Source organism: Hippoglossus stenolepis, chromosome 8 (genome assembly GCF_022539355.2).
Source record: "Hippoglossus stenolepis isolate QCI-W04-F060 chromosome 8, HSTE1.2, whole genome shotgun sequence".
Classification (NCBI taxonomy): domain Eukaryota; kingdom Metazoa; phylum Chordata; class Actinopteri; order Pleuronectiformes; family Pleuronectidae; genus Hippoglossus; species Hippoglossus stenolepis.
The window spans coordinates 9,912,216-9,936,775 of record NC_061490.1 but is presented as its reverse complement, the minus strand read 5'-3'; the positions used below and the strand labels follow the sequence as shown (position 1 = coordinate 9,936,775).

The 24,560-nt window shown below is 43.5% G+C and overlaps 1 protein-coding gene across 6 annotated transcripts in view; it reads left to right on the top strand.

Annotated features, from left to right (window-relative positions):
• Nucleotides 1-24,560, top strand: part of triob (trio Rho guanine nucleotide exchange factor b) — a 112,907-nt gene that overhangs the window by 83,906 nt on the left and 4,441 nt on the right. Inside the window, exons 35-58 of one of the 6 annotated variants that reach the window (XM_035163154.2) lie at nt 344-483; nt 747-846; nt 4,315-4,567; nt 13,870-14,156; nt 14,243-14,413; nt 15,845-15,940; nt 16,810-16,958; nt 17,139-17,205; nt 17,318-17,421; nt 17,839-17,908; nt 18,051-18,140; nt 18,258-18,350; nt 18,439-18,489; nt 18,639-18,716; nt 19,026-19,217; nt 19,342-19,519; nt 19,655-20,529; nt 21,486-21,736; nt 21,831-21,960; nt 22,059-22,086; nt 22,761-22,923; nt 23,408-23,529; nt 23,829-23,907; nt 24,344-24,544. In XM_035163154.2, coding sequence (XP_035019045.1) covers nt 344-483; nt 747-846; nt 4,315-4,567; nt 13,870-14,156; nt 14,243-14,413; nt 15,845-15,940; nt 16,810-16,958; nt 17,139-17,205; nt 17,318-17,421; nt 17,839-17,908; nt 18,051-18,140; nt 18,258-18,350; nt 18,439-18,489; nt 18,639-18,716; nt 19,026-19,217; nt 19,342-19,519; nt 19,655-20,529; nt 21,486-21,736; nt 21,831-21,960; nt 22,059-22,086; nt 22,761-22,923; nt 23,408-23,529; nt 23,829-23,907; nt 24,344-24,544 — 3,968 coding nt within the window. Of the gene's footprint in view, nt 1-343; nt 484-743; nt 847-4,314; nt 4,568-13,869; nt 14,157-14,242; nt 14,414-15,215; nt 15,717-15,844; nt 15,941-16,809; nt 16,959-17,138; nt 17,206-17,317; nt 17,422-17,838; nt 17,909-18,050; nt 18,141-18,257; nt 18,351-18,438; nt 18,490-18,638; nt 18,717-19,025; nt 19,218-19,341; nt 19,520-19,654; nt 20,530-21,485; nt 21,737-21,830; nt 21,970-22,058; nt 22,087-22,760; nt 22,924-23,407; nt 23,530-23,828; nt 23,908-24,343; nt 24,545-24,560 lie in introns of those variants that run through there. The other 5 variants (XM_035163153.2, XM_035163151.2, XM_035163158.2 and 2 more) reach the window with 5 other exon arrangements.

Genomic DNA, 24,560 nt, shown 5'->3' with positions numbered 1-24,560 from the left:
TGCATCGCCTCAGTGACGTAAATAGACGCAAGGCCAACAATACATTTCCGTAGCGTCTGTGTGGAAGCCTAAGTGCGGCTGTTGTCGTCATTGTCTGAATACAGACGTGGGACTCGAGTACATGATTGCAGGGTTCAAAGCACTCGTATGGGATCAGACTGAATTATAATCACTAAAAGCAACCTGTTACTTTACCATAGGTCAACAATTGATTAATTCAAGCCGTGAACAGCTCAACTGCCAACACCATTTGCTGCTGAATTATATGTTCTGTCTGAGTAGAGACCTGGCTACACTGCTGTCTTGACAGACTTTGAGATTTAACACTGATCTTGTGTCCAAGTCTTCGAGTCTGGAGAACAAGCAGGACTGGATCAAACACATCCGGGAGGTGATCCAGGAGCGAACCGTGCACCTGCGTGGAGCTCTGAAGGAGCCCATCCACATCCCTAAAGCCACCACAGCTAAACATAAAGGCAGACGGTAAGATCTGGTTTGTGCTGTTCATAAGAGTAAATGTCAATAACGTTCCTTTATATGTGCAAAAAGTACAGTCATGATTTGGAAAGCAACAAACAAAACTAGAACTGCACCAAACAGCCCCTCTTCAATTCTGCACCGAATCTGTTATTCCTTTGGGGACAGTCCTCCAACTTTCAATTCAATAATTTATATATCCAGTAATAGGTTGATCAAATCTCATTGATTAATAATGGAATGGCTGTAATGATATTTCCTGCCAGCAGAGACGGGGAGGACCTGGACAGCCAGGGAGACGCCAGCAGCCAACCAGATACCATCTCCATTGCCTCACGTACATCGCAGAACACACTGGACAGTGACAAGGTAGGAAAACACACAAACACACACAGTCTCAATGCATAGGAGTCAGTTCACTCAGTTAATGTACGTCCACGTCGTGTCGTCACGCGGCGACACAATGTGGACGTACATAAACTGACATGAAGCTGCAGCCTGGGTAGATGCAAGCAACTCTCTGTAAGTTGTTTCATGTGAAACTGGTTTGTTTGTGTTAGGAGGAAGGCACAGTCCATCTGACAGAGATTTAAAGCAATGTGAGAGAGAGAGAGAGAGAGAGAGAGAGAGAGAGAGAGAGAGAGAGAGAGAGAGAGAGAGAGAGAGAGAGAGAGAGAGAGAGAGAGAGAGAGAAAAAAAAACTATCTTATCTCACTGGGGACAGTCGGCCGTGGTTATATCTGGTAATAGCACCACAGAAGGCCTGTCCTCCTACGCTCAGTATGAGCAAGTGTAAAGCACAAACACATACACACACATTAAAAAGCCTCTTTATACTTTTATGTCATACTAATTATAAATGACAGTGGTGAGTTCTTAAATGAGGTCATTGTTTTCACACTTGATTTGGACTTTCCCCAGCTCAGCCTCAGCCTCATTCACTACTACTGTAATCAGGTAAATAAGAAAATTAGCTTAACGAACTTATTGTTGCTGTTTATTAATTAACTGTTGGCACAATAAGCTCTCCTCTGTGGTGGTTTCATGTGACATGACTCTGTGTGTCTATCACAGACACTAATTCATTAGTGATTGTTCCCTCCGTTTAGGACATGCTCGCATGCATAAACCATCAGAACACTCAATAATAACATGCAAATACAAACTTTGCTTTTCATCCTCACTTTTTCAATGCCTCTCTGTATCTCCCTCTCTGTGAGCCCTCTCATTCAGGAGGCAGTGACAGTGGTGTGTTTGTGTTGATATCTTGTGTGTGTGTGTGTGTGTGTGTGTGTGTGTGTGTGTGTGTGTGTGTGTGTGTGTGTGTGTGTGTGTGTGTGTGTGTGTGTGTGTGTGTGTGTGTGTGCCAATGCCTTGACTTGTGTGTCAGCAGCTTCAGCCTCCCACGCTCTGTTCACAGAGGACTCTCGTCTGTATGCCAGACAGGAGAGCACAGCTTTGAGTCCACACAGCTATCGATCTCACTCTTTGCTTCGAGCGATCGGAAGAGTCGGGCGACCACAGCTTTATTTTTTCCTCAAAATCTTCGGTGTATCTTTTAGTTGTTGTTGCTGAATGGATTATAGTGAGATAAATTTAGGAAGCAGTTGTTTAAAGATGAGGATGGATTAACTGCACCGCTGCAGAGAAGAGACACCCAACAGGGGATCGTTTGAGCTTCAATAGCCTGATTGTTAGCACCCACAGAGGAGTGCTGTTGACTGGTTCAGTGGATGGCAGCGATTCTTCTACAAGCCTTGAGTTGTTCTAATGAATTAGGATTTTAATCACTTGGGACAGGATAGTGCATTTAAAAAATCTACAAATTTAACCTTATTTTCCGTTTAACTAGTGAGCATCTTCTTGTAGTGATTTAGGACATTAGTGAAACTGCTCTGTAGAGTTTGCTCGCTCTTTTGGACTTTTCTTGCAATGAGGGAGTGGAGAGCGATGGACAGGCTGGAGGACAGGAGCTCAAATCCCATCTCTCAGCTCCTCAGCTCTCTGGCTTTGCCACACTACCAAAGGGTAGGTTGCTAATATGTGCTACATTATAAATTGCATAATTTACATTATTTTATGGAGAAGGAAAAAAAGCATTGATGCAATCTATTTCAGTAATGCTAAACAGTAGAAATGTCAACAGTATAATGAAGGAACACTGTCTGGACGCATAAAATGGCGTAACTTTATGCTAAGTATAAATCTTTGATTATCAGTTGTTAATGTTAATGTTAATTAATCACCTGATGATTACAGTTATTTTTATTTTCTAACACAGAGTTGTTTATATGTTAGTTTTCACATTAACTGAAAATGCATCTTCATAATAACAATATATCTGTACTAGTAGCAAAGTCCTGATGATGAGTGAAGATCTGAGGACTTGAAATTTAACTATTGGTCAGATGAACACCAACAAAGAGGATTTATGGTATTAGTTTAAATTTTCAATTATTAATTACAATAAATCCATTATTATTGTAACAATGTCACAGTGTCGACGTAATTTTTTTATTTTTTATTTGTACAACAAGAGAATATGTGCGTCCTCTGGTGTACTATGACGATGTTTTATCCTGTGAGCACTTCTTTAAGAGATTGAAGCATCAATAGCAACAGGCGACTGTATTCTCCATCTGCATTGAACAGAAATGTCTCACAGCAAAGTGACTAATTTCACCTCAGAAGAGTCGGATCGTCACGGTGACGTTTTCTTCTGCTGCGCTAGAATGAGTCACCGATCATCAGCGCATTTACACTTTGACTTTACAGCACTGCTTGAGTTAGCCAAGGATGTTGGGTGGAAAAATTAGCTTTTTGTTCAGAGAGAATTCATTGTGTAATGTCAGAATTCATCTAAGTGAGTCATCATCATTCTTGTTGGCATTAGCTCATATTTCCATGCACTAATAGTGTCATAACTTGATGCAGGAGACATTTTACGTATGTCTGGTTTTCACATTTACAGTCGATAGCGGAGGTCAGAGAGATACAACACCAGCTTCACCTGGAGAGTGTGAATGCCCGACCTGACGCATCCTGACAGGTCGACGGGCTTTCAGTTCAAAGTTTTAAAATGATGTTCCTGTTCATGTTGGGCTTGGTTAGTTATCCCTAAGGTTTGTGGCCCGAGCCGCATTCTGTGGACCTGGGAGCTGGTAATCAGATCTGACTGGATGAGATCAAAATGAACAGTAGCTTTTTCTAATTCAGTGTTTCAGTTTTAAACAAGGCTGCACACTGGCTGCATCTACTTTAACGACTGGAGGCTCCTCTCATGGAAAGTTGAGCTTCTCAGTTAGTTCATCAGCACACTAATCACAGTTTATCACACAGACACATCCATTGTCTATACTGCCTCTCCTTTGAGGGTCACAGGGGGAGCTGGAGCCAATCCCAGCTGACACTGGGCGAGAATCGAGGTACACCCTGAGCAGGTGGCCAGCCCATCACGGAGCCAAGATACAGAGACAAACAACCATTCACTCACATTCACATCCACGGTCGACATCCCTACAGTTTCACACTATTTTGACTCATTGCATATCATTTATCCATTCATGCTTTATGCAAACAGTATAAACACAACTAGGAGGGTGCACAGAGCATATATCTCCTCCAAAGCTGAAGCCCTATCTCGTCATGCTAGATAAGACGGAAACAAATTCCAGATCCACTCATGCCTCATGCCTCACCTCTCCACAAAATTTCACGGAATTTGGTTAAGTAGATTTTGAATAATCCTGCTGACAGACAGAGAGTCAAACTAACAAATGGCAATGAAAAAATTAGTTCTCAGTTTTACAGATCTCTGTTCGGTTCTGTCCTCCTCAGCTGTCCGGTGGCTGTGAGTTGACCGTGGTGATCCATGACTTTGTGGCCAGTAACGCTGGCAGCAGCGGGGAGCTGACGGTGCGCAGGGGCCAGACCGTGGAGGTCCTGGAGCGACTCCACGACAAGCCGGACTGGTGCCTGGTGAGGACCACAGACCGCTCTCCGGCCCAGGAGGGGATCGTACCCTGCTCCATGCTCTGCATCGCTCACTCCAGGTCCTCCATGGAGATGGAGGGGCTCTTCAACCACAAAGGTAGGAGCAGAATGTTTGAGTTACCTTCATTTTTCTACCCACACTGTCAGGTGGAGTTGTTTTATCATGTTCAGGCACATGCGAACACTTCAGGACAACAGGAAAAGCTTATTGGATCTAATTCATGTTCGTAAACAGCAGAGGATTGGAGGTTGCTGAATCTTCTTATCTCACCCAACTGCTGCTTGTCACATACATGCACAGACACACACTTAAAGAAAGTAAGTAGGACGTGTTTCTTGTTTGCAAACATAGCATTGGCGACCGGCGGAACCGTCCCTTCTCATTAGACAGCTGCTTGGGGAAGCATGCACGTGTATTTCTCGGCGTTGCTACGCAACAGTGGAAAACCCGCTTGAAGCACAGCTCTCTTTTAATTATCTTAAAATGACTTCAACCTTCGAATTCCCAGCGCTGTGAACATGCACAGATCTCATTATTGTCAGAGACCCTCACTTTGTCTTATGCATGCAGCGGCGTGTCCCTCCACTGAAACAAACGTGAAACATTACAGTGCCTGGTCAGGAGGAACCCTGGAGGACATGACATCACAATCATGCATCTGTTTCAAACCCAGCGGTTCTTATTAAGACGAGGTCATTTTCAACACGCACTGAGAAGTGCACATCACGTCAGCACTGAAATATTGTCGAAACCATCCAACCAGGAAATGAACTGTGTCTTAATTATGAACACAACAGATTATTGTTATAAATGTGTAATGTGATTTCTGCATCTAATACATAGACACAGTTTGTACATTCACTAGTCTGTATACTAGAGCCTGTCTGCTTTGGATTTTGGGGACCATCGCCAACACTGGAGAAATGTTCTAATACGATCTGTTTGGCGATGATTCCTAAAATGTTATCATCAAACCGTTTTGATAAAGAAATGTAATTGAGGTTTGATATTTTACAGTTTAATATTGAATTAAGAGAAATACATTTTAACACAAATGCACATTTCCTGCATTGTTCATTCTGTAAAATAAATGTTTCATATCATAAAACATATGTGTCGATACAGATATATATATATATATAATATACTATATTATACTGTACTACTATACTATACTTTTCAAAATTCAACTCTACCATACTTAATATGCAATAATATACAATATCATACTTTTATATACTATAGTATATACTATATACTGTACATACACACTATATACGTGTACATTATTTATATTACTTTTATAATTTTCAAGTGCTAAAGTACTGAACAAAGAATAACTCCATCAATTAGAAGAAGTAAGGGAGAGCTGACCCTCACTGGTTGGTTGGAGCTCTGAGCCGCTGTCATCTTGTCTTGACAGAAGGTGCCGCGTGTGCTTTATCCTCTTTAACCTGGAGGAGTGGGTGAAATCTGCTTGTTTCTATGGTAATATTGCATATAAATATTTTTGTTGGCTGCCTCTTTGTGATCAGTCATTAGAAAGTCTGCATTCGTATTTAAAGTTATAGGATGGCTCGGACTGCACGTACAGGAACTCACAACTTTGGAATTAGCTGAACGACTTAGAGTGGTGCAGAAATGCAAGAAGGGTAGAATTTCCTAGCCACCTTTTCTTTTTTTTCTCATGCAGTCCAGCTTCACAGCGTCTCATCTCTGTTGTCGCACAGAGGCGCTTGTTTCTGTCTGACTTTCCTTGGTTTCTTGGTCCTGCATAACCAGCCCTCACAGTGTGTGTGTGGTCAAAGAGAGTCAGTGATGAAAAGGAGCTTCTCTCTGCAGGGGAGGCTTTGGTCAAGAACAAAAAAAGAAGAAAGAAATCTGTTGCTGGGGAGGAGGATTAAAAAAAAAAGACTAAAAATGACTTTACTGACCAACCATGTAGACCACTTTGTCCAAACTTGTGGAAGGGGGACAGTTTAGGGGATTAGACCGTCTTTTTCCCTGCTGTGTTTCTTGAAATAATGAACTGTAGCCTTGTCTGCGGGGCTGATGCCTGTATCTAGAAGGACAGAAGCAAACAGAAGTGATTCACATCGGTGATTCACATTGAGTAAAATCCGTCTGCAAAGTTTGTGGCTGGCAGCTGCTGGTCCGCCCTGCTTATGGGATGTTTTTACTGGAAAACAACAGTGTGTAGTATGTGTCCTGTTTCCTTCACCTTGCCCCTGAACGTTGGGCAGACCTACACATTCCTGTCTAATCAGATCACTTTCATTAACATGCTCTTCATGTTTTCAGTTTAAATCCTGGAATTCCCCCCCCTGTTTAACCAAATCAGTTAAACTTCCAGGTTTAGTCCGAAATGACAGTATTATTTAATATAAAAAAGGAATCTGTATGGTAGCAGAGTAAGTATACAGGCCAGTGTATGTGCCTGTGTGTGCGTGTTGTTACAGGAAAGAGTTTGTTCAGAGCCCAGGGAGACACACACAGACACTCACGGCTTAAACAGGGGGATCTTTGTGCGTCTAGCCTGCACAGCTGCTCTAAACTGCCTAGTATGCACAGGGAAGTTATCAGAGGAAGTGAATATGTTAGAAAACGGAGTGAAGTGTTGAATATTTACTTAGTAGCAGCTCCTGAACTCAGGCTCTTGGAGAATCCTCCCAGCGGAGATCCAGGATTCTGCAGAATTTGTAACCAAGCACTGAATATGTCGCAGATTTATTTATTCTTTCCCCCACTGAGCGTTTTTGCTGCTTGCTTGATTTCATAACCACGGCCTATATTTGTTCCAAGCATATATGGCACAAATTGTGTGCATCCCAGTGCCTTCAAAATTTGCACCCGCCCACGCCAACTGAGTGGGTGCCTCTACAAAGGGTAATACGGTATATGTGCTGCATGATTCCAGACGTCCCTGTGGAACGGGAGAGGCACAGTGGAGGCTTGCCCAATATCCTCACAGCAGCCCACTCATGAGGGAGGGAGGGAGAGATACAAAGAGAGGAGAGAGAGAGAGAGAGAGAGAGAGAAAACATCCTGCTCTCTAATGCTGCATTTGACTTTTGCTTTTTCCTCCACATGGAACTTCACACTTTCTCTCCCTGGAATTTTAGTCACTGCAGAATTATTCTTTTGTTAATGAAAAACAGGGTTTTAATTTGAGGGCAGCTGCCGTACCTGTGGAGATGCTGTGAGGGAGTATTTCGAGCCTGAATTGCAGAGGCTCGATATTTGAGGTGACATGGCCCGAGGAATTGAGTCCTTAGTGTCTCTGAACCCGTTTTGCTCCATGGACTCTGCAAAGGGAGGACACTCTGACAACTGCAAATTCTGGCTGCTGGATCTGGGTAGGTGCCTCGATCATGAGTATAACACATGAGTAATATAACGCAATTCTCTCCTGCTTATTTAAAGAAACAATATTTCTATGTCAGGGTAGGTTTTGCCTGATAAAAAGATTGTGTCTTTTTAATCTGTATCCAGGGTTTGATATGGAGATTGTAACCTGTCTGGCTTTTTAAACTACATGATGGAAAAGACAAGTTAACTAGATAAGACACTGGTTTTTGCAGGGTCAAAAAGTTACAGTCAAAGTACAGTAGTTTCAAGTGTGACAATGACGGCTATTATTGTGTAGAAGATATTTTGTTTTTGACAGCTTGTCCTTGTAGATTCCACAGTGGGTATTTTCAGCTGCGGTTTAATACGGAGGGTTTTCACTAATCAAATAGGGATTATGTTGCAGCATTATGTCAGTGAAAGTAATTTGGCGAAAGCATAGTTAAGTGATGAAATATTAAACCTACTCAAATCGCATTGACAAGATTACTTCTTTTATCTGTACATCAGCTCTGGCTGCGGCTGCACAGATGGGCAGATGGTGTCATTGTGTTGTATAGAATAGGAAATAAAGAGGTCATATGGAGTAGGACGTAAAAATGTGGAGCTTCTTAAATGTTGTCCTGTTTCTTTAGTAAAGTTCGCCTGCCTTATATTGTCTAATAAAGCATTTAAAACACCGAAATATGAGGTAGCTTGTGTAGAGGGTGGTCTCTACATTCTGCAACTCCCATCCCTTCTCCACGCCCTCCCTAACTATGGCTGTTGGTGGCAAGAATTTTCCAGTGCTCTCCACTGTTTAACAGATTAACCAACCAAACCCCCCCCGGGGCTTTCATTTCCCTGCACCTCATCATCTCCATCCAAACCAACACGATGTTTGTGTGCTTCCGCTTGTTTGTATCACTTCTCCCGGGGAAGATAAGACCACACGAAAAGGATGCTCCCCTGGTGACACCTCTGGAATCCCAGGCATGCTCCCGCGGAGCTGCGCCGTCTTTCAGGATCGCTGCAGTTGTACAGCGGCCCCTCCCCTCCCTCCTATTCTGAGACACAGGCAGCCACACACAGTTGTAAATCTGGCATGTTCTTTGCATTAGCGTGAATGAGCTGGTGGCTGAATTACGGCAGCGTGTCGGCAGCTCACAGATAGGTTTGCAAACTTCTGAAGATGCGGTAGGGGGCATCTGGTGGGTTTCTCCTCAGGAATATCAGCGTTAAACTGAGGAGGGTGTTAGAAGTTCAAATAAACGTCTGGTTAGACTGGTTGCATGTTGAGGATCAATCTAGACAGTTGTATGTGTAAGCAGAATTGTGTTGGCTCATCGTAGAAATTGACCTCGACCAAAGTGGTTATGTTTTCCCTCCTGTCTGTTTGTTTGTTGGTTTATTTGCAAGAAAGATTACACAAAAACTACTGAACGGATTTCCTCGACACTTAGTGGAAGGATGTGATATGGGTCAGGGAAGGTAGAATTTTGGTGCAGATCCAGATCAGGAGGCGGATCCAGGAGTTTTTTTCCCACTTTCTATAACATTGGCGTTTTTCAACATTTTTACCATTTGTCCAGGGAATAATTAATTGATCTTTAAGAAAAAAAACATTCACATTTAGGGGACTGATATCTATGAGTGTGTGATATTTGGTGCAGCTTGATTGGGTTTAAGGGGTCCGCAGGGCCTTGGTGGAGGGAAACGCTCTACAGAGTGCTTTTCTAGTTTGAACTTTGAATTTCTGTGCATACATTTATAGAATGTCTGCCACGTGCCAAACATTAGTGCTATATAAAGTGTATGACTCCAGTCACAGTCTCAGCAGTTCAACACATATTGAATCTGCTGATGAATCAACCAAGAAGTGAATTTAATTCAAAATCACCAGACACCAGTTTGATGATTAAGACTAACAAGGAGAATTACAGCTTTTTTTTGTTTTACATGTCAGACTGTCACACAGATATATTCCCCAAATGTATTCATTGTTTTTATATGTGGGACTGCTGCCTTTTTAATGACAAGCGCACCAGATGGGAGTGATGGGACCAGATGTTATTTGCACTCTGCTTCCATTGTTTTGAGCCCAAAATGTTTCTTGTGAAATATAAGTTCAAAAATTCCACAATTGCACAATAAGACAAACTGAAAATTCCACTTAACAGCTGAAGAGGCGTCTTGGCTGAGGAGCGAAACATCGTAAAGTGGATTTTTTTTTTTTTTCCCCGAAAATCATCAACATATAAAATAACAACGATTATTATGATGAGAGGCGCACAAAGTCTTAGCTAGCCTAAGTACGTTTTTCCCATGAGCGAGAGCCTGAGCAGCTGTTCCTGAGGTGTCTCCTATATGAAACACGTCCTGCGGGGCAAAGGCCAAAGGTCGGGCCCTCTGTGCGTGTATGTTTGTCTCAGGGGTTATTTTCCGCTGAGGAGGAATGTGTCAAGGCTACTGACCCCATGTTTCATCCTTTTATACCCTTGTTAGCGCGACCTCTTCTGACAAAGCAGAGCACGCAGACGGCACTGAATACTTAACTGTCAAAGTGTGAAGATATCAGTTGTGTCCGTAAACGACGGGAGGTGGAGGTGACGTCAGATTTTACATTCAAATTAATCCCATTTCTGAATTAAGTGGAGGTGATCTTTTTCTAATTTGTCATATTCCTAATTACTGGAATTTTAATTAAAATATTGACAGTATATTGAGCCGTATTCCCTCACAACTGAGACCATAAAAACAATTATCTCAGCTTTATCTATTGCCAGTATTTGAACGACATTAAAAGGGACGAAAGTGATTGTTTCTCACCACAAACCAGTGTAAAATATGAGTCTGCTGAACTTGCCGTGGCAGCGTGTGATGCAGCCGCTGAGATGTACCTGCTAACAGCAAGTGAACACATGTCAGGGTTGTGACCCCGTGTCTGCAGGAAGCACAGTCAGTTTGCTCTGCATGAGAAGTCCTGACTCCTGTGTTCAGCTCCCTGCTTCTCATAAGTTTCCACCTGAGAGTTACATTCTGTTGGCGGGAAGGTGTTTCCAGTAGGTTATAATAGAAAGAGTCTGGTTTGTGCAGTGGTGTCAGTTAACTGTTATTTATTGAAGCTGAGGGTTTTAAAAAACCCCAACAAAGCAAAGGCAGCACATGTACTTTTTGCTTTATATATAGGATATAATATGTAACAAGTCTTTATTAAAATGTAAAAGAAAACGACGGCATCACGATTATTAATTATTATTGCTGAGTAACGTGTGTAAAGCTTAACACCAAATCATCCGTGAATAGGATTTTCATCAGCAATGGTGGTGAAGACAACAACTCCCATGATCCCATGCTGCTTTGAGACATCATCAAACTAAATTATTGTTTTGACTGAGCGACCCCTAGCGGCTCAGTTTACATATTGTACGTTTAAGTACGAATAGTGAATAAAATGCTACTGGTGCCATCTATGCTGCAGAAACAGTGTAAAGAGCTCATTAAGTTTTGATAGTCCTTGGAGACCCATGGTGGTAAATGCAAAGGAATTCTGAGTCATCAGAATTACAGCCTTAAATAGGCTCCATGATTTGCACCCATGACAAAAACATTCCAGGGCAGCGTCGTAACGAACCGCTGCGACTCTGGTTTTCATTTGCTTCTGCAGGGGGACAAAGTTGAGGCAGGTAAATCACGCAGCTTTACCCTAAAACCTATACCAAGCATTGAGATTGCCTCCAATGGAAGAGGTTATCTTCCATCAAATTTCCCCCAGTGAACCCGGACAACCCTTCACGCCTCCTGTCGTCTTTAAATAGGCCCTTTAGGTGGAATTTATAGATCCCTGAGCAGTTGGTGCCCCCCCCCCACCACCACCACCACCTTCCCTGGGAAACGCAGCAGTATGTGCCTTGGTGAAAAATGTATTGTAACAAGAAGGGTTCTGGCCTCCTCACCTGACTGATGGCTGCATGAGCCACAGGTGAATATTGCCTGTGGCAGAGAGATCGCAGGTTATGCTGGGGAGAACTTCAAACGGTCTGGGCTTTGTCAGAATAAAATGATGATAGGAGTCTGACGGCTTTTAGAGTCTTAACAGGGCCTGATGTGGGAGATGCTTGTTGTTCTGGGAACTCTGCTGCCTTCTTCCTTTTGCGTGCGATGTGAAAACACATGCTTCATATCAGCGGAGCGCCGTAAAAATAAGACTCCAAGAGGCTCCCTGGTGGCTGACACGCACGTTCGCATGCAGATGCGTTCATTCGCTCGACAATGCGGGGCTGTGCAAGGGTGACCAATGAAAGAAGGTGGAATTTCCACACCTGCCATTCATTCACAAGGCTGTTCAGCTCGGTCACATGGTTTAATCTGTAGCAGATGCATGTTTTACAGCACTTTAATAGGTAAATGATGGAGAGGCTGAAGTCTGAATCTCTCCAACGTTTTTTACTGTTGAGTCGAACTGCTGCACAGTTTCCTAGAATGTGGCTCGTGTCAAATATCAAATAAAAAAACGCACAAATCTACATTTAGTTTTGAAGCTCAGCAACTCACAATGTGATGTGATGTGAACAATCCAATACAGAGTGGCGTAGGAGGAGAGTATCATCCTCCAGTCAACTTCAGCCCCTGTAAAGATTCATTTGTTTTTGCAGTCAGGCCGTCACTGGAAGTCATGTGCTGCTCTGCGCAATAAAAACACCATCTCCAGTTTAGAAGAGATATTTTGAAAGATACCTATCACATCTAGTTTGTTTTATATCTCGCTCTTTTGTCTTGGCGGCAGAGTAAGGAACACTCTTAAATCTTCCTCTCCACTTGGAGGTGAAAGGTCTTGTCTGGAGAATGCCATGTGGTATCAAACCTGCTGTCATGTTGCACAGAGTGAGAGGCACACGAAGAAATTCAACCTCAACGTTATCATCCAATGTCTCCTTGGTCAGTGAACTTGTTGATCCAGGCGGGAGGTTGTATTCCTTCCTCCAATGGCATGGCATACTAGATCTGCATTATTATTTGGATCTGCGCCAAATTGCACACACACAAATATCAGTCCCCTAAACATGCCTGTTTTTTTTATCAAGTTCCATCAATATTCTCTGAGAAATCAACGATAATGTTGAAAAATATCTTTTCAATGTTAAAGACAGTGGTAAAAAAAACTCCTGGATCCGTCTCCTGATCTAGAGACGCACCAAAATTGAATGGGTTCTTCCCTGTTCCACACCACACCCTTCCACCAAGTTTCCTGGTAATCCGTCCTGCAGTTTTTGCGTAATCCTGTTTAATAATATATAAACATACTAACAAACCAGCAGACAAACTGACCGCGGTGAAAACATAACTTCCATGTTGGTGGTAACAAGGGAACATCAGGGCAGTGGTCGATAAGGCAGGAAGTTAAAATAGGAGTGAATCAGCAGACAGGTGAGACGGATACGTGCATATGTCAGACAAAGCCTCAAGCATCCCCTTTATTCTCTATTATTTTCTCATCCCTTCATTTCTGCTCGAATTCAACAGCTTTCCTCCCACAGATTATCCCCTAAGGAGCCGTCATCACTGTGAGGGCCAGGCTGCCTACTGCACACAACACAAACACACACAGGGAACAAACAAACGCAGACAAAACGTTTTCACATACTGTCTCTTTCCTCAAGCTTCTCCCACTATAGTGAAACTCCCAAAGGCATAGATGGTGCCTATACAGTAGTTTTACTGTTTGGTGGAATATTCTGAAAAAACAGCAGTAAAAAATACAACCTTTAAGCCTGAAATGTGATGACTTTGCGACTGTAGTGTAAGGAGGACCATGACACTGTCAGGAGAACCGCCTGTGTTGAAGTGAACTGACATGATGTTGTGTGTTTGCAGCATTTGTGATGTTTCATGTCACCAGACAACATTAATCACTTGGATTAGCTGTTACTTAGAGTTAGACCCTGAATTAGGAGACCTTTCAATCAATGGAAGTCCAATAACATGAGACAACCATTTTGTCTTCAGTTGGATCACTTATACTTAACATATAACATTATTATCAAGCTCCTCTGTCTCTTCTTCCCCTTTAGACACCTTGTCTGTATCCAGTAACGACGCCCTGCAGCCGGGCTCCAGCCAAACCCTGGGCCCCCACAGCTCGCCAGGGCCCAAGCGTCCAGGGAACACTCTGAGGAAGTGGCTGACCAGCCCCGTGCGGCGGCTCAGCTCCGGCAAGGCCGATGGCCACGTCAAGAAGCTCGCCCACAAGCACAAGAAGAACCGCGATGGCACCCGGAAGAACATGGACACGATCCCCGGCTCGCAGAAGGACTCTGACGACAGCGCAGCCACGCCACAGGACGAGACACTGGAGGACGTAAGAAAAGATGGAGAACATTTAAACATCCAGTTCTGCTCCTGACCTTTCCAGATAATCACTGTTCCTTCTTTTTCTCTCTGCAGCGCATGCGTAACGAGGGGCTGAGCAGTGGCACCCTGTCCAAGTCTTCTTCATCAGGCATGCAGAGCTGTGGCGAGGAGGAAGGAGAAGAGGGCGCCGACGCCGTCCCTCTACCTCCCCCTATGGCCATCCAGCAGCACAGCCTGCTGCAGCCTGACTCCCAGGACGACAAGGTGGGTGGATGCTTTAACACATGGTGACAGACAAAGTACTGTATGTAGAAAACATGATGTACAGTCACCCAGGACAAACATAGCTCTTTTATTTTCACTCAGCCTGAGAAAATTGATGTGCTTTAAACGAGCCGCACATGCATTTTATTCATGCACACACAATATATATATATATATATAATTCTCTTCGCAGATTTTAATTGAAATTCTTCAATAATTCAAATTGGTTATGTAAACCTAAAGAAAACTAAAGATTTTTATTTTGTCATTTTACTGCAGTTTTAGTACAAACTTGTAATATTATGGAAATAAAGTCGAAATATTATGAGAAAAAAGTCTATTTTACAAGAATAAAGTCATGATATTAAATATTTCAAATTGGATGTATAGACAGAAAAATCTCCTAATTTGTGCAGCCAGGTTTTGGTTCATAAATAGCAATTTTCCTCTGCACAGCTAAACTTTTACTCTGGTACTAATCAGTTTAAGAAAAAAATTCTTAGATTGCAAAAAAAGATTTGTAATATTATGAGAAAAAAAGTTGTAATTTGTAAGAATAAAGTCTTAATATTACGGAATTCAAATTCAACATGTCGGCCTAGAGAAAAAAAGGATGTTGTTGTTTTCAAGAGTGATAATAGTGATATAATATAAGCAGCCAGGTTTTGACTTTGGCTCATAAATATCCCTTTTCATCCTCACAGAGAGCTTTACAAATACACAGCTAAACTTTTACTTTGGAACTAATCATTTTTCTTATGTTTCCTCTTATTTTTTAATGGTTGCATGTTCCTTCCTTCAGCATTACGTTGATTTCTGTTCTGCTTCTCTTCTTGCCCAGTTTCCCTATCTCTCCATGTAAAACCACTTCATCATCTCCACTTTGGATCCTTCGTTTTTTCACTTTTCTTTTTGTGCCTTGCTCTTATCTCTCTCCCACCAACTAACTGTCATTCAATGGGGTGTGATTATACTCCCCCATTCACGTGTTCACTGAGGTGTTTGTGGAACTAAATGGTAAATCCCCATTAAGTTCTGTTGTGTACAGAGGATCCTGTTGCAGAGGGAAAGTCTCTCCCCCAGTGGAGTGTTAAGCAACATTGTTTGCTGTATATAAGTTGTTTGACCAATCATGGTGCTCGTGTTTATAGAGCAGTCCAATCCCAGAGCTTTCCCTTTATCGAAACCCCCGTCATAACCTCTGTTTGGCTCCAACTTGGCCCCCGATTAACCCTCTTATCAGGGAGAGCACACCCACCAGTCCTCATTTGGACATGTGGAATATCGGGGTCCACACTCAACAATGGTGAGACCGATCACATGCAAAGATGCAGCATCACACCTGTCTGCATGCAGCACCACCAAGTTTTGCACCTCCATGTTTTATGACCTTAACCGTTAACTTTCTCTCTCTCTCTCTCTCTCTTCCAGTCTGCGTGTCGTCTCTCCGGTCGTCCCAGTAGTTCAGAGACGCCCAGTGCTGCGGAGCTGGTCAGTGCCATCGAAGAGCTGGTGAAGAGCAAGATGGTGAGAGAGAATTCATAATCTGCACTCACACGTACAAGCCAATGTGGCACATTTGTACACAGAACAATTCCAATCGATGTTCGTACAAGCTCACACACACACACACACACACACACACACACACACACACACACACACACTTCTCTGGTGTTGTTGACAGAGAATGGCATCATGGCCTACCAGTCAGCTGTCAGGACTGACTCACTGTGCCAGCTGTCCACTGTTCCAACAAATGGACATTGCACTCAACCTCATACACACACATACCAAAGTCAATACACACAGCTTTATTTTAATCCATGTTGAACAAATGAAATGAATTATGCATTGATGGAAAGCATATAAGGGGCAAAACAAAAGGTGAGAATTTGAGAAGTTAGTAGTAATTTTACAAAAATAAAATCATATTATGACAAAAATAGAGTTGTAATTTTATGAGAATAAAGGCATAAGATTACACAAATGAAGTTTCAATACCACACAGACTTGGAGGAAGTTGCCTCTTTTGTTTAGGAGGAGGAAGTGTTTGGAAGTGATCGATTTGTAATGTTGGTTAAATCTGCATGATATTCAAAGGGGTTTCATACTTCCTCAAGAAACAATGACATTGGTTCAATGGTTCAATTGTGGATTCAGAAGAAGCGAAACTCCGGCGATTATAAGGGTTCCCCTCTTTGGGTCCATGCTTAGAAAATGTTTTGTTTTTCTCTATCTCATTAAATTACGAATGATATTATTACAACATTATTCTCAGAATCTCGGAAATCTTTTTTCTTCAATCCATACCCTAAAACCTCATTGTACAATGAAGAGAAGATCACATCTACTCTCAGCCTCTGACTTCCCCTCTCCCTCTCCTCTTTCTTCAGTCTCTGGAGGATCGTCCAAGCTCTCTGTCGATGGAGCAGGGCGACAGCAGCTCCCCCTCCCTCAACCCCTCCGACAACTCCCTCCTCTCCTCCTCCTCGCCCATCGACGAGTTGGACGAGCGCAAGTCCGGCTTCCTCAAGAGGAGACAGTGAGTTAGGAGCCTGTGTCTTGTTTGTGCTTCCATAAACAAAAACCTGCTCAGACTTCCATCACTTCATCGCGTTTGTCTTCATTTGTGTGCTTATATGGAGCATTTCTGATGTTGGTCCACGGCTGAGTGTGTTGCGTTTCTGTTACGCAGTGATAATTTCTGCTTTCTGTCTCTCAGTTATGTGCTTCTGGAGCTGGTGGAGACTGAGAGAGACTATGTCAGGGACCTGGGATCAGTGGTGGAGGTAAAACTAATTAAATAAGAGAGATCAATATGAAATCTCAACTTTTGAAAATAGTTTTCTTTAATCAGTGTTTGCTGCATATTTGACAAATAAGTTGACTTTTTCCCTGCAGGGCTACATGAGCAGGATGAAGGAGGAGGGCGTTCCAGACGACATGAGAGGAAAAGACAAGATCGTCTTTGGAAACATCCATCAGATCTATGACTGGCACAAAGAGTATGTGAACAGTCTCCTTCTGATAACATGCCCCACTAATTCTACTACAAATAAAACTGATTGAATTTACACTTCCAATTTGGCTTAGCAATTGAAAAGGCGTTTTTATCGTCTACCCTTTTTTTTTATAGAACAAAGTATCAAGTCTGGCACCAGTACCATTTGAAAAATATCGATTTAGCACCGGTATCGGGGGGGAGAAAACTGGAAATCAGACCTGAAGTTCTGTAATCTTGCTAAAAGACAGACTGACAAATAAGTTAATGAACAGCATGAAAGCATCACCTCCTTGGAGTGGAGCAATTATAGAATAATAGAATAATATCTGCATTCAATAGAAAACATTCAATAGTCAAGACCACATTCCTTGGCAGGTTAAATCACAGGTTTTTTCCCCCTCTCTTTATCTCTTAAAAGATTTTTCTTGGGAGAACTTGAGAGGTGTTTGGAGGATCCCGACCGGCTGGCTACTCTGTTCGTCAAACAGGTACTTTTTTTGCATTATAAATTATTCTTGAATATGAATATAATAGAGAAAGTGAGGGACTTATGTTTTCTAAGTTGTCTTTGTTTTTTTCTTCTCGTGTTTTAAAAGCTGACTTTGCTTTCTGGCTCTGTTTTGACCACAGGAGCGGAGGCTACACATGTACATCGTGTACTGTCAGAACAAACCTAAATCTGAGCACATCGTGTCAGAGTACATCGACACTTACTTTGAAGTAAGGCTGTTAAATCATGTTACACCATCTCACACCACACCTGTCTTATTTAACTTCTAAACAGATTATCTGTGGTGTATTGATCACTAATTAGTTTTTCTATTTTCTTTCATTCAGGACCTTAAGCAGCGACTGGGCCACAGACTGCAGATCACTGACCTGCTCATCAAACCTGTTCAGCGCATAATGAAGTACCAGCTGCTGCTGAAGGTAAATCTAACGTTGCAGGCAGCTTTCAAACAATCAACAAACTCTGCCCATGTTGAACTTATTGATCAACACGATTTCTCTTTCTCAGGATCTTCACAAAATGTCTAAGAAGGCTGGAGTGGACACATTGGAGCTGGAGGTAAGAAGAGCTGCCACTGCATTTATTAAAGTGATGAAAATACAGTCATGCATTTAAATAGGCTCAGTTCTTTTTTCTTTTTATTTGCTTTGCTCTCGTGCAAGAAATATGTCCCTAAGTGTTTGTTGTACTCTTTTATTCACCTTTAGAAAGCTGTGGAGGTGATGTGTGTGGTCCCCAAACGCTGCAATGACATGATGAATGTTGGTCGCCTTCAAGGCTTCGAGGTAAGTCTTTAATCTCTCCTGTACTCTCTCTGTGTGTGTGTGTGTGTGTGTGTGTGTGTGTGTGTGGGGGTGTTCAGAATGAAACAATGTAGTTATGTAAATTGTTTATTCTGCAAAGTTCAATTTCAAATTTCACCCAATATCCACTAGGTGTCAGTGTGCAATCATTTTTAATAGACATGGTTTTTGCTTTTGTTGGGTTTTTGTCTTTCCTCTTTCCAATGAGTTTTTCCAAGTGATGGAAACTGGTGGAAAGTCTCTGTGCTCATCCTCTGACTCACTGATCCACTGTTACTTTTACTTCTTCAGGGTAAGATTGTGGCTCAGGGCAGATTGATCCTCCAGGACACCTTCATGGTGTCAGACCAGGATGGAGGACTTCTGTCCAGGATGAAGGAGAGGAGAGTCTTCCTGTTCGAACAGATTGTCATCTTCAGTGAGCCCCTGGACAAAAAGAAGGGCTTTTCTACTCCTGGCTACCTCTTCAAGAACAACATCAAGGTGAGTGCAGCACAATAAAGTGTCAGAAATATCCAATTCCTTGCAAACGTGTCTGTTTTTCCTTTTAACTTTTTATCCCCACCGCTCTTTTTTCCTTCCCTCCTGCTCTGTCCCATTACTCCAGGTGAGCTGGCTGGGTCTAGAAGAAAATGCAGACGACCCCTGCAAGTTTACGCTTACTTCCAGATCATCCAGTGGAAACCTGGAGCGGTACACCCTCCACTCAACGAGCCCTGGAGTCAGTCAAGTCTGGGTCCACCAGGTCAGCCAGATACTGGAGAACCAGCGCAATTTCCTCAATGGTATGACATCACTGGGTTTATTACTGTGCACATGAGATTTTGAGGTTTTTCAGCCTTTTTGAACTGAGTAATCCAAAGGGTTTACACAAATTGTATTTTCTTGACTGAAACGTTTCCACTCATCCTCTCCCACAGCTCTGACATCCCCCATAGAGTACCAGAGGAACCACGTGGGTGGCGGCGGGCCGGGTGGTCCACCCAGCAGTAGCAGCACCGGAGGACTGCCAGGAGGCAGCAGCTCCAACAGTACCTCCAACATGGGAGGGGGAGGTGGCGGCGGTGGTTCTGGAGGATCAGGGGGCAGCTCTTCCTCTCTGTGCGGCCCTCGCTCCCGACCCTCCCGCATCCCCCAGCCATCCTCACGCCTCCCCCAGCCCGTCCACCACCACCACCCCCCGGGCCCTGAGGGGCCCGACAGATCAGCAGGTATGTGGTCACCCTGCCACCCTCCCCTTCAGCCCCTCCCCTCTAACCCCTTCTCTGACATCCCCACAAACGGGGAGCTGTTAGCCTCAGAGGTCCCTAAGATGAGGATGCTGGATAATCCTCATGGAAGTAACAGTAATAACAGTAACAGGTCGTCAGGCAGCATGGAGGGCAGACAAGGCCTCGGAGGCTTTGAGGAAACCCAGAAACATCAAACAGCTGGAATACCACAAATGGCCGTGGCTCCTCTGAATTTGCCGCAAAAAAACCCTCGAATCGGGACAGTTGCTCCTCTGATATCGCCTCAGTCGCCTGGAGGAGGAGGAAAGGAGGCCTTTGTCCCCTCCAGTCCGGCCCATAAAGGCAATGTCTTCTGGGCTATGGTCCCAGCTATACCTCCCTCTCACACCAGCCGTCCCGGATCCTTCTCCTACCCCAGTGACGGTGGAGGGGACTCTCTGGGCAGAGGAAGCCACGGGACGCCCTCTCATCACCGCCACTCTACGCACAGTAAGGACATAGACCGCATGAGCACCTGCTCCTCCACCAGCGAACAGTCCATACAGTCCACCCAGAGCAACGGGGTAAGATGCCAAGTCGAGGCCCAGGCTTCAGCGAGGCCTGGAGCTACTCACTAGTGACTAACCACCGCCTTCAGTCACCCTGCCGCTGGCTCTGAGAATGGCTTGTACATGCAGCAACTACCGCAGCGGAGATTAACGGCTATCTGAGTGCACTAACTTCCCCGGCAGTGTGTGTGAAAGGATTTTCTGGTTCTGGATTGTACTAACAGTGTGGATCTAACTCACCGAGCAACTGTTGTATCGGCTGTCTAAGACTCTCTCTCTCTCTGAGCGTCATATGTGTGCGCTTCTCAACTCCAGCTGATAGACACTAACAGTTACCAGATGAGTTTTAAAAAACACAATTCCTCTTTCATCCTTTTCACTGATTCCTCCTCGGGTAACTTCCCGTACAATAATCTCTAATCCAAACCTCTAAAACGTCCCATATCAGGAGCTTTTTCTCACTTCACCTCCCTTCTCCTTTTTTCCTCTAAGCCAGTTTAGTCTGAACCTCGAGAACCAGCTGACGTTTGCTCCACTTCCACCTGCTCTGTCTCTCTTCAAGATGATAGCGTCTTCAACTTCTCTCTGTCCCTTCAGACATATTTGAAACATGTCATATTTCGACATCTGTGACCTGAGGATCATAACTTCTGCTTCACGGCTTAACTCTCATATGACTTCACAGCCATCACTGTAGACGTGTGCAGTTGTTTTTAACCGTTCTTCTGCGAGATGAAAAGCATTTTTGCAGTGTTTCCCTGTGCTGCATGCATCAAGCATTTTAGCGAGGACATTTGTGTGTGTTAATGTCAATCAAATCCTGAATTTGATTGGTTTGAAACCACTGATACACATCTGTATGTCCCTTATTTCCAGGAGTGTAGTTGCTCACGTGTATTTGAATGTGTTGTTTGTGCAGTCTCACATTCTGTTGTGTTGAAAGTCTTTTAATAATCCTCCTCTCCTCACAGAGTGAAAGCAGTAGCAGCAGCAGTGTGTCCACCATGTTGGTGACCCAGGACTACGTGGCAGTGAAGGAGGATGAGATCAGCGTGGTGCAGGGTGAAGTCGTCCAAATGCTAGCCAGCAACCAGCAGAGCATGTTCCTGGTGTACAGGGCGGCCAACGAGCACTGCCCCGCAGCAGAGGGCTGGATCCCTGGCTACGTATTAGGACACACCTCATCCTCCATCACGCCTGAGCTCCCTGAAGGAACCATCAAGTAAGGAAAAGGTTTAGACAATGGTTGTTTTCCATCATGGTTACCTAACACAGAATATAACCTGATTATTGTTTTGTTTGTTTGTTTGTTTTAGAAAATCATTGTCATGGCACACAGCGCTCCGCATCCGCCGAAAATCTGAGAAAAGAGACAAAGAGGGCAGGAAAATGGAGAACGGCTACCGCAAGTCTCAGGACAGCCTGGCCAACAAAGTCTCTGTCAAGGTAGAGAGGGTGAAGACAACTTTTACTGCGTTTAAAAGTCGTTTTCAACAATTTGTGCAAAGAAAATCTAATTAAGTCTCTTGCATTTTCCATTACAGCTTCTAAATCCCAACTTCATCTATGATGGTAGGTCCACATTGTTGCTTTCGGTGAATGAGATGAGGAGTATGTTTGTGTTTTTAAATGAAAAAGGAAACACTAAGAAAGACTGAACCCATAAACGGTACAAAGCAGGAGTGCTGGAAGTGAGCGTGCTGAGGGGGCTACAGCAGCCTCTACTGGTGAGGGACAGCAACTGCAAGGCAAAAAAGTTTTCCAAAATCAATTTAAGAAACTTTTATTTGATTTTGTACAGTAATATTTTGAGAGTAGCACAGTAACAGGCCATTTGTAGATTTTTTGATGATTTCATTTTAGAACATTCAGTGAATTTTCCTTGGAGCGTATTTCATGTACAAATGTAACGCAGAGAGTGTTAGGCCAGAACTGAAAGGATTGTGTATTTTTGTTGGTAATAGTGGATTGAATGTGTCTATGTGCGCTAAAGCCTAGTTTAATGATTGTTGCCTTCTCAAAATTGCTATAAAATGTTGTTGGTCATTCAATTTAATAGGAATTAGGCATCATATGGACTTTATCTTAGGCCCCCTTGAATTACTCATTATCTTTCACATTTCCCTACACCTACATCCCCTCCTGTCACGAGCCCTAATTTTTTTAACTGGTAACTTTTAATACATCAAAAATGAATAAATTTAGGATTCAAGGCACATCCTAACCTTTTAACCCTTTCTCTGCAGCTCCTCCAGAGTTCCTTATCCCTGTTGGTGACGTAGCGTGTGAGAGTGGCGACAGTGTTACTCTGAGTTGTAAAGTGTGTGGTCGACCCCGGGCCACAGTCACCTGGCGGGGACCTGACAACGGCACGCTTAGCAACAACGGACGCTACAGCATAACACACAGGTGACAGCATATGTCTGTTTGTTTTTTGCTTGAAGCTGCATTGTGCAGTACTCTCGCTGTTTCGATCAATGCGTTTCTGACTTCAGTGGCCAGAGACATCCAAAAGGTGCCGGCTCTAATTGCAAAAGCTCAATCCCCCCCCATTGTCAGGGCTCAGCGATCCAGAGAGCACGTACAAGCTAAAATAAATCAGCAGTGTATTTCGGGCTTGGCCTTAAAATTGAAAGATGCAATTTTAAGATCAATTGGAGAGCCAGTGTAGGGAGGCAAGCACAGAGATGATAAGCTTCCGTTTTGTTCAGCAGCAGCACTGATAATGGAGAGAGTCCTGACTGATACTCGAGCAAAGTGCGTTGCAATGATGTAGGGGTAAAGCCCAGGAAGAATCACAGAAATATAAAATGCAATGATCCAAAGGAGAAAAGCTCAGGCCTACGTGGTGCTTCCTGATTGACAGCTCATCTCCTCTTCCTTGTTTCTACAGTGAGACAGGAGAGGCAGCCCTGTGTATCCTTGGAGTGTCTGTTGAGGACAGCGGTGTGTACACGTGTGTTGCCACAAACATAGCAGGCACCGTCACCTCTTCCGCCGGCGTCACAGTCTCAGGTGAGGGTCCCGTTGTGGTATGGCATGAATGGGTATATTGTGGCAGCAACACCACATCTGTTAGAGGTTTTTAACTGCTAAAACAAATTGATCCATCCATCTATTATCTTTACCGCTTATGCTTTGAGGTCACCAGTCCATCACAGGGCCGATATACAGAGATTCATACTCACATACACACCCATGGCCAATTTTGACTCCTATTAACCTAACCTAAGCTTAAAATAAGCCCTACTTACCCTTTGAACCAGTAGTAGCTGGTGTATTTAACCCAATCTCAATACAACATGTGTTGTCAGGTATCCAGGATGATGGCAGTGAGGTCCTCTGGAAAGGCAGCTTTGAGTCCCACTACACAGAGATCACTGAACTAGGAAGGTAAGAGTGCACTGAGGAAAAGAAATGCAGGCATTGAAGGAAATGTATCTTTCAGCGGTGTATGGCACACAAAACAAAACAAAACAATACAATACATAAGAAGACAACACTGATCAGTAAGTCAAACTACATCTAAAGAAAGGTTGGAAAATGGTGAAATAAAAAAACGAAATTTCTCTTTCACCCTGAGATGGGGAGCGGGTGGGATTACAAGGGGTTGGGGGGAAAAATCACAAAAACGGGAGCATTGTTTCTTGGTCTTTCTCTTGTATCTTGTTCTGTGGATACCTTGCATCATTGATGCTCAATAACATATATATTAAAAAATTAATTAAAAAAAAGGAAATTTCAAATTTCCCACATCTAGAGCATGGAGGCCACACAAAATAATTCATGGTATTCAGATGTTCCTCAAAATGTAATTCCCCCTCCACAGGGGACGTTTCTCAGTGACCAAGCGGTGTGACCAGAGAGGGAGCAAACGGACAGTGGCAGCGAAACACGTCAACAAGAAGCTGCTGCGCCGAGAACAGGTGCTGCAGGAGATCAGACTCCTGCAGAGTCTGGACCATCCCAACCTGGTCAAACTGCTGGACACGTACGAGACGTTCAGCAGCTTCGTTCTTATACTGGAGATGTAAGTTCAGCAGGGT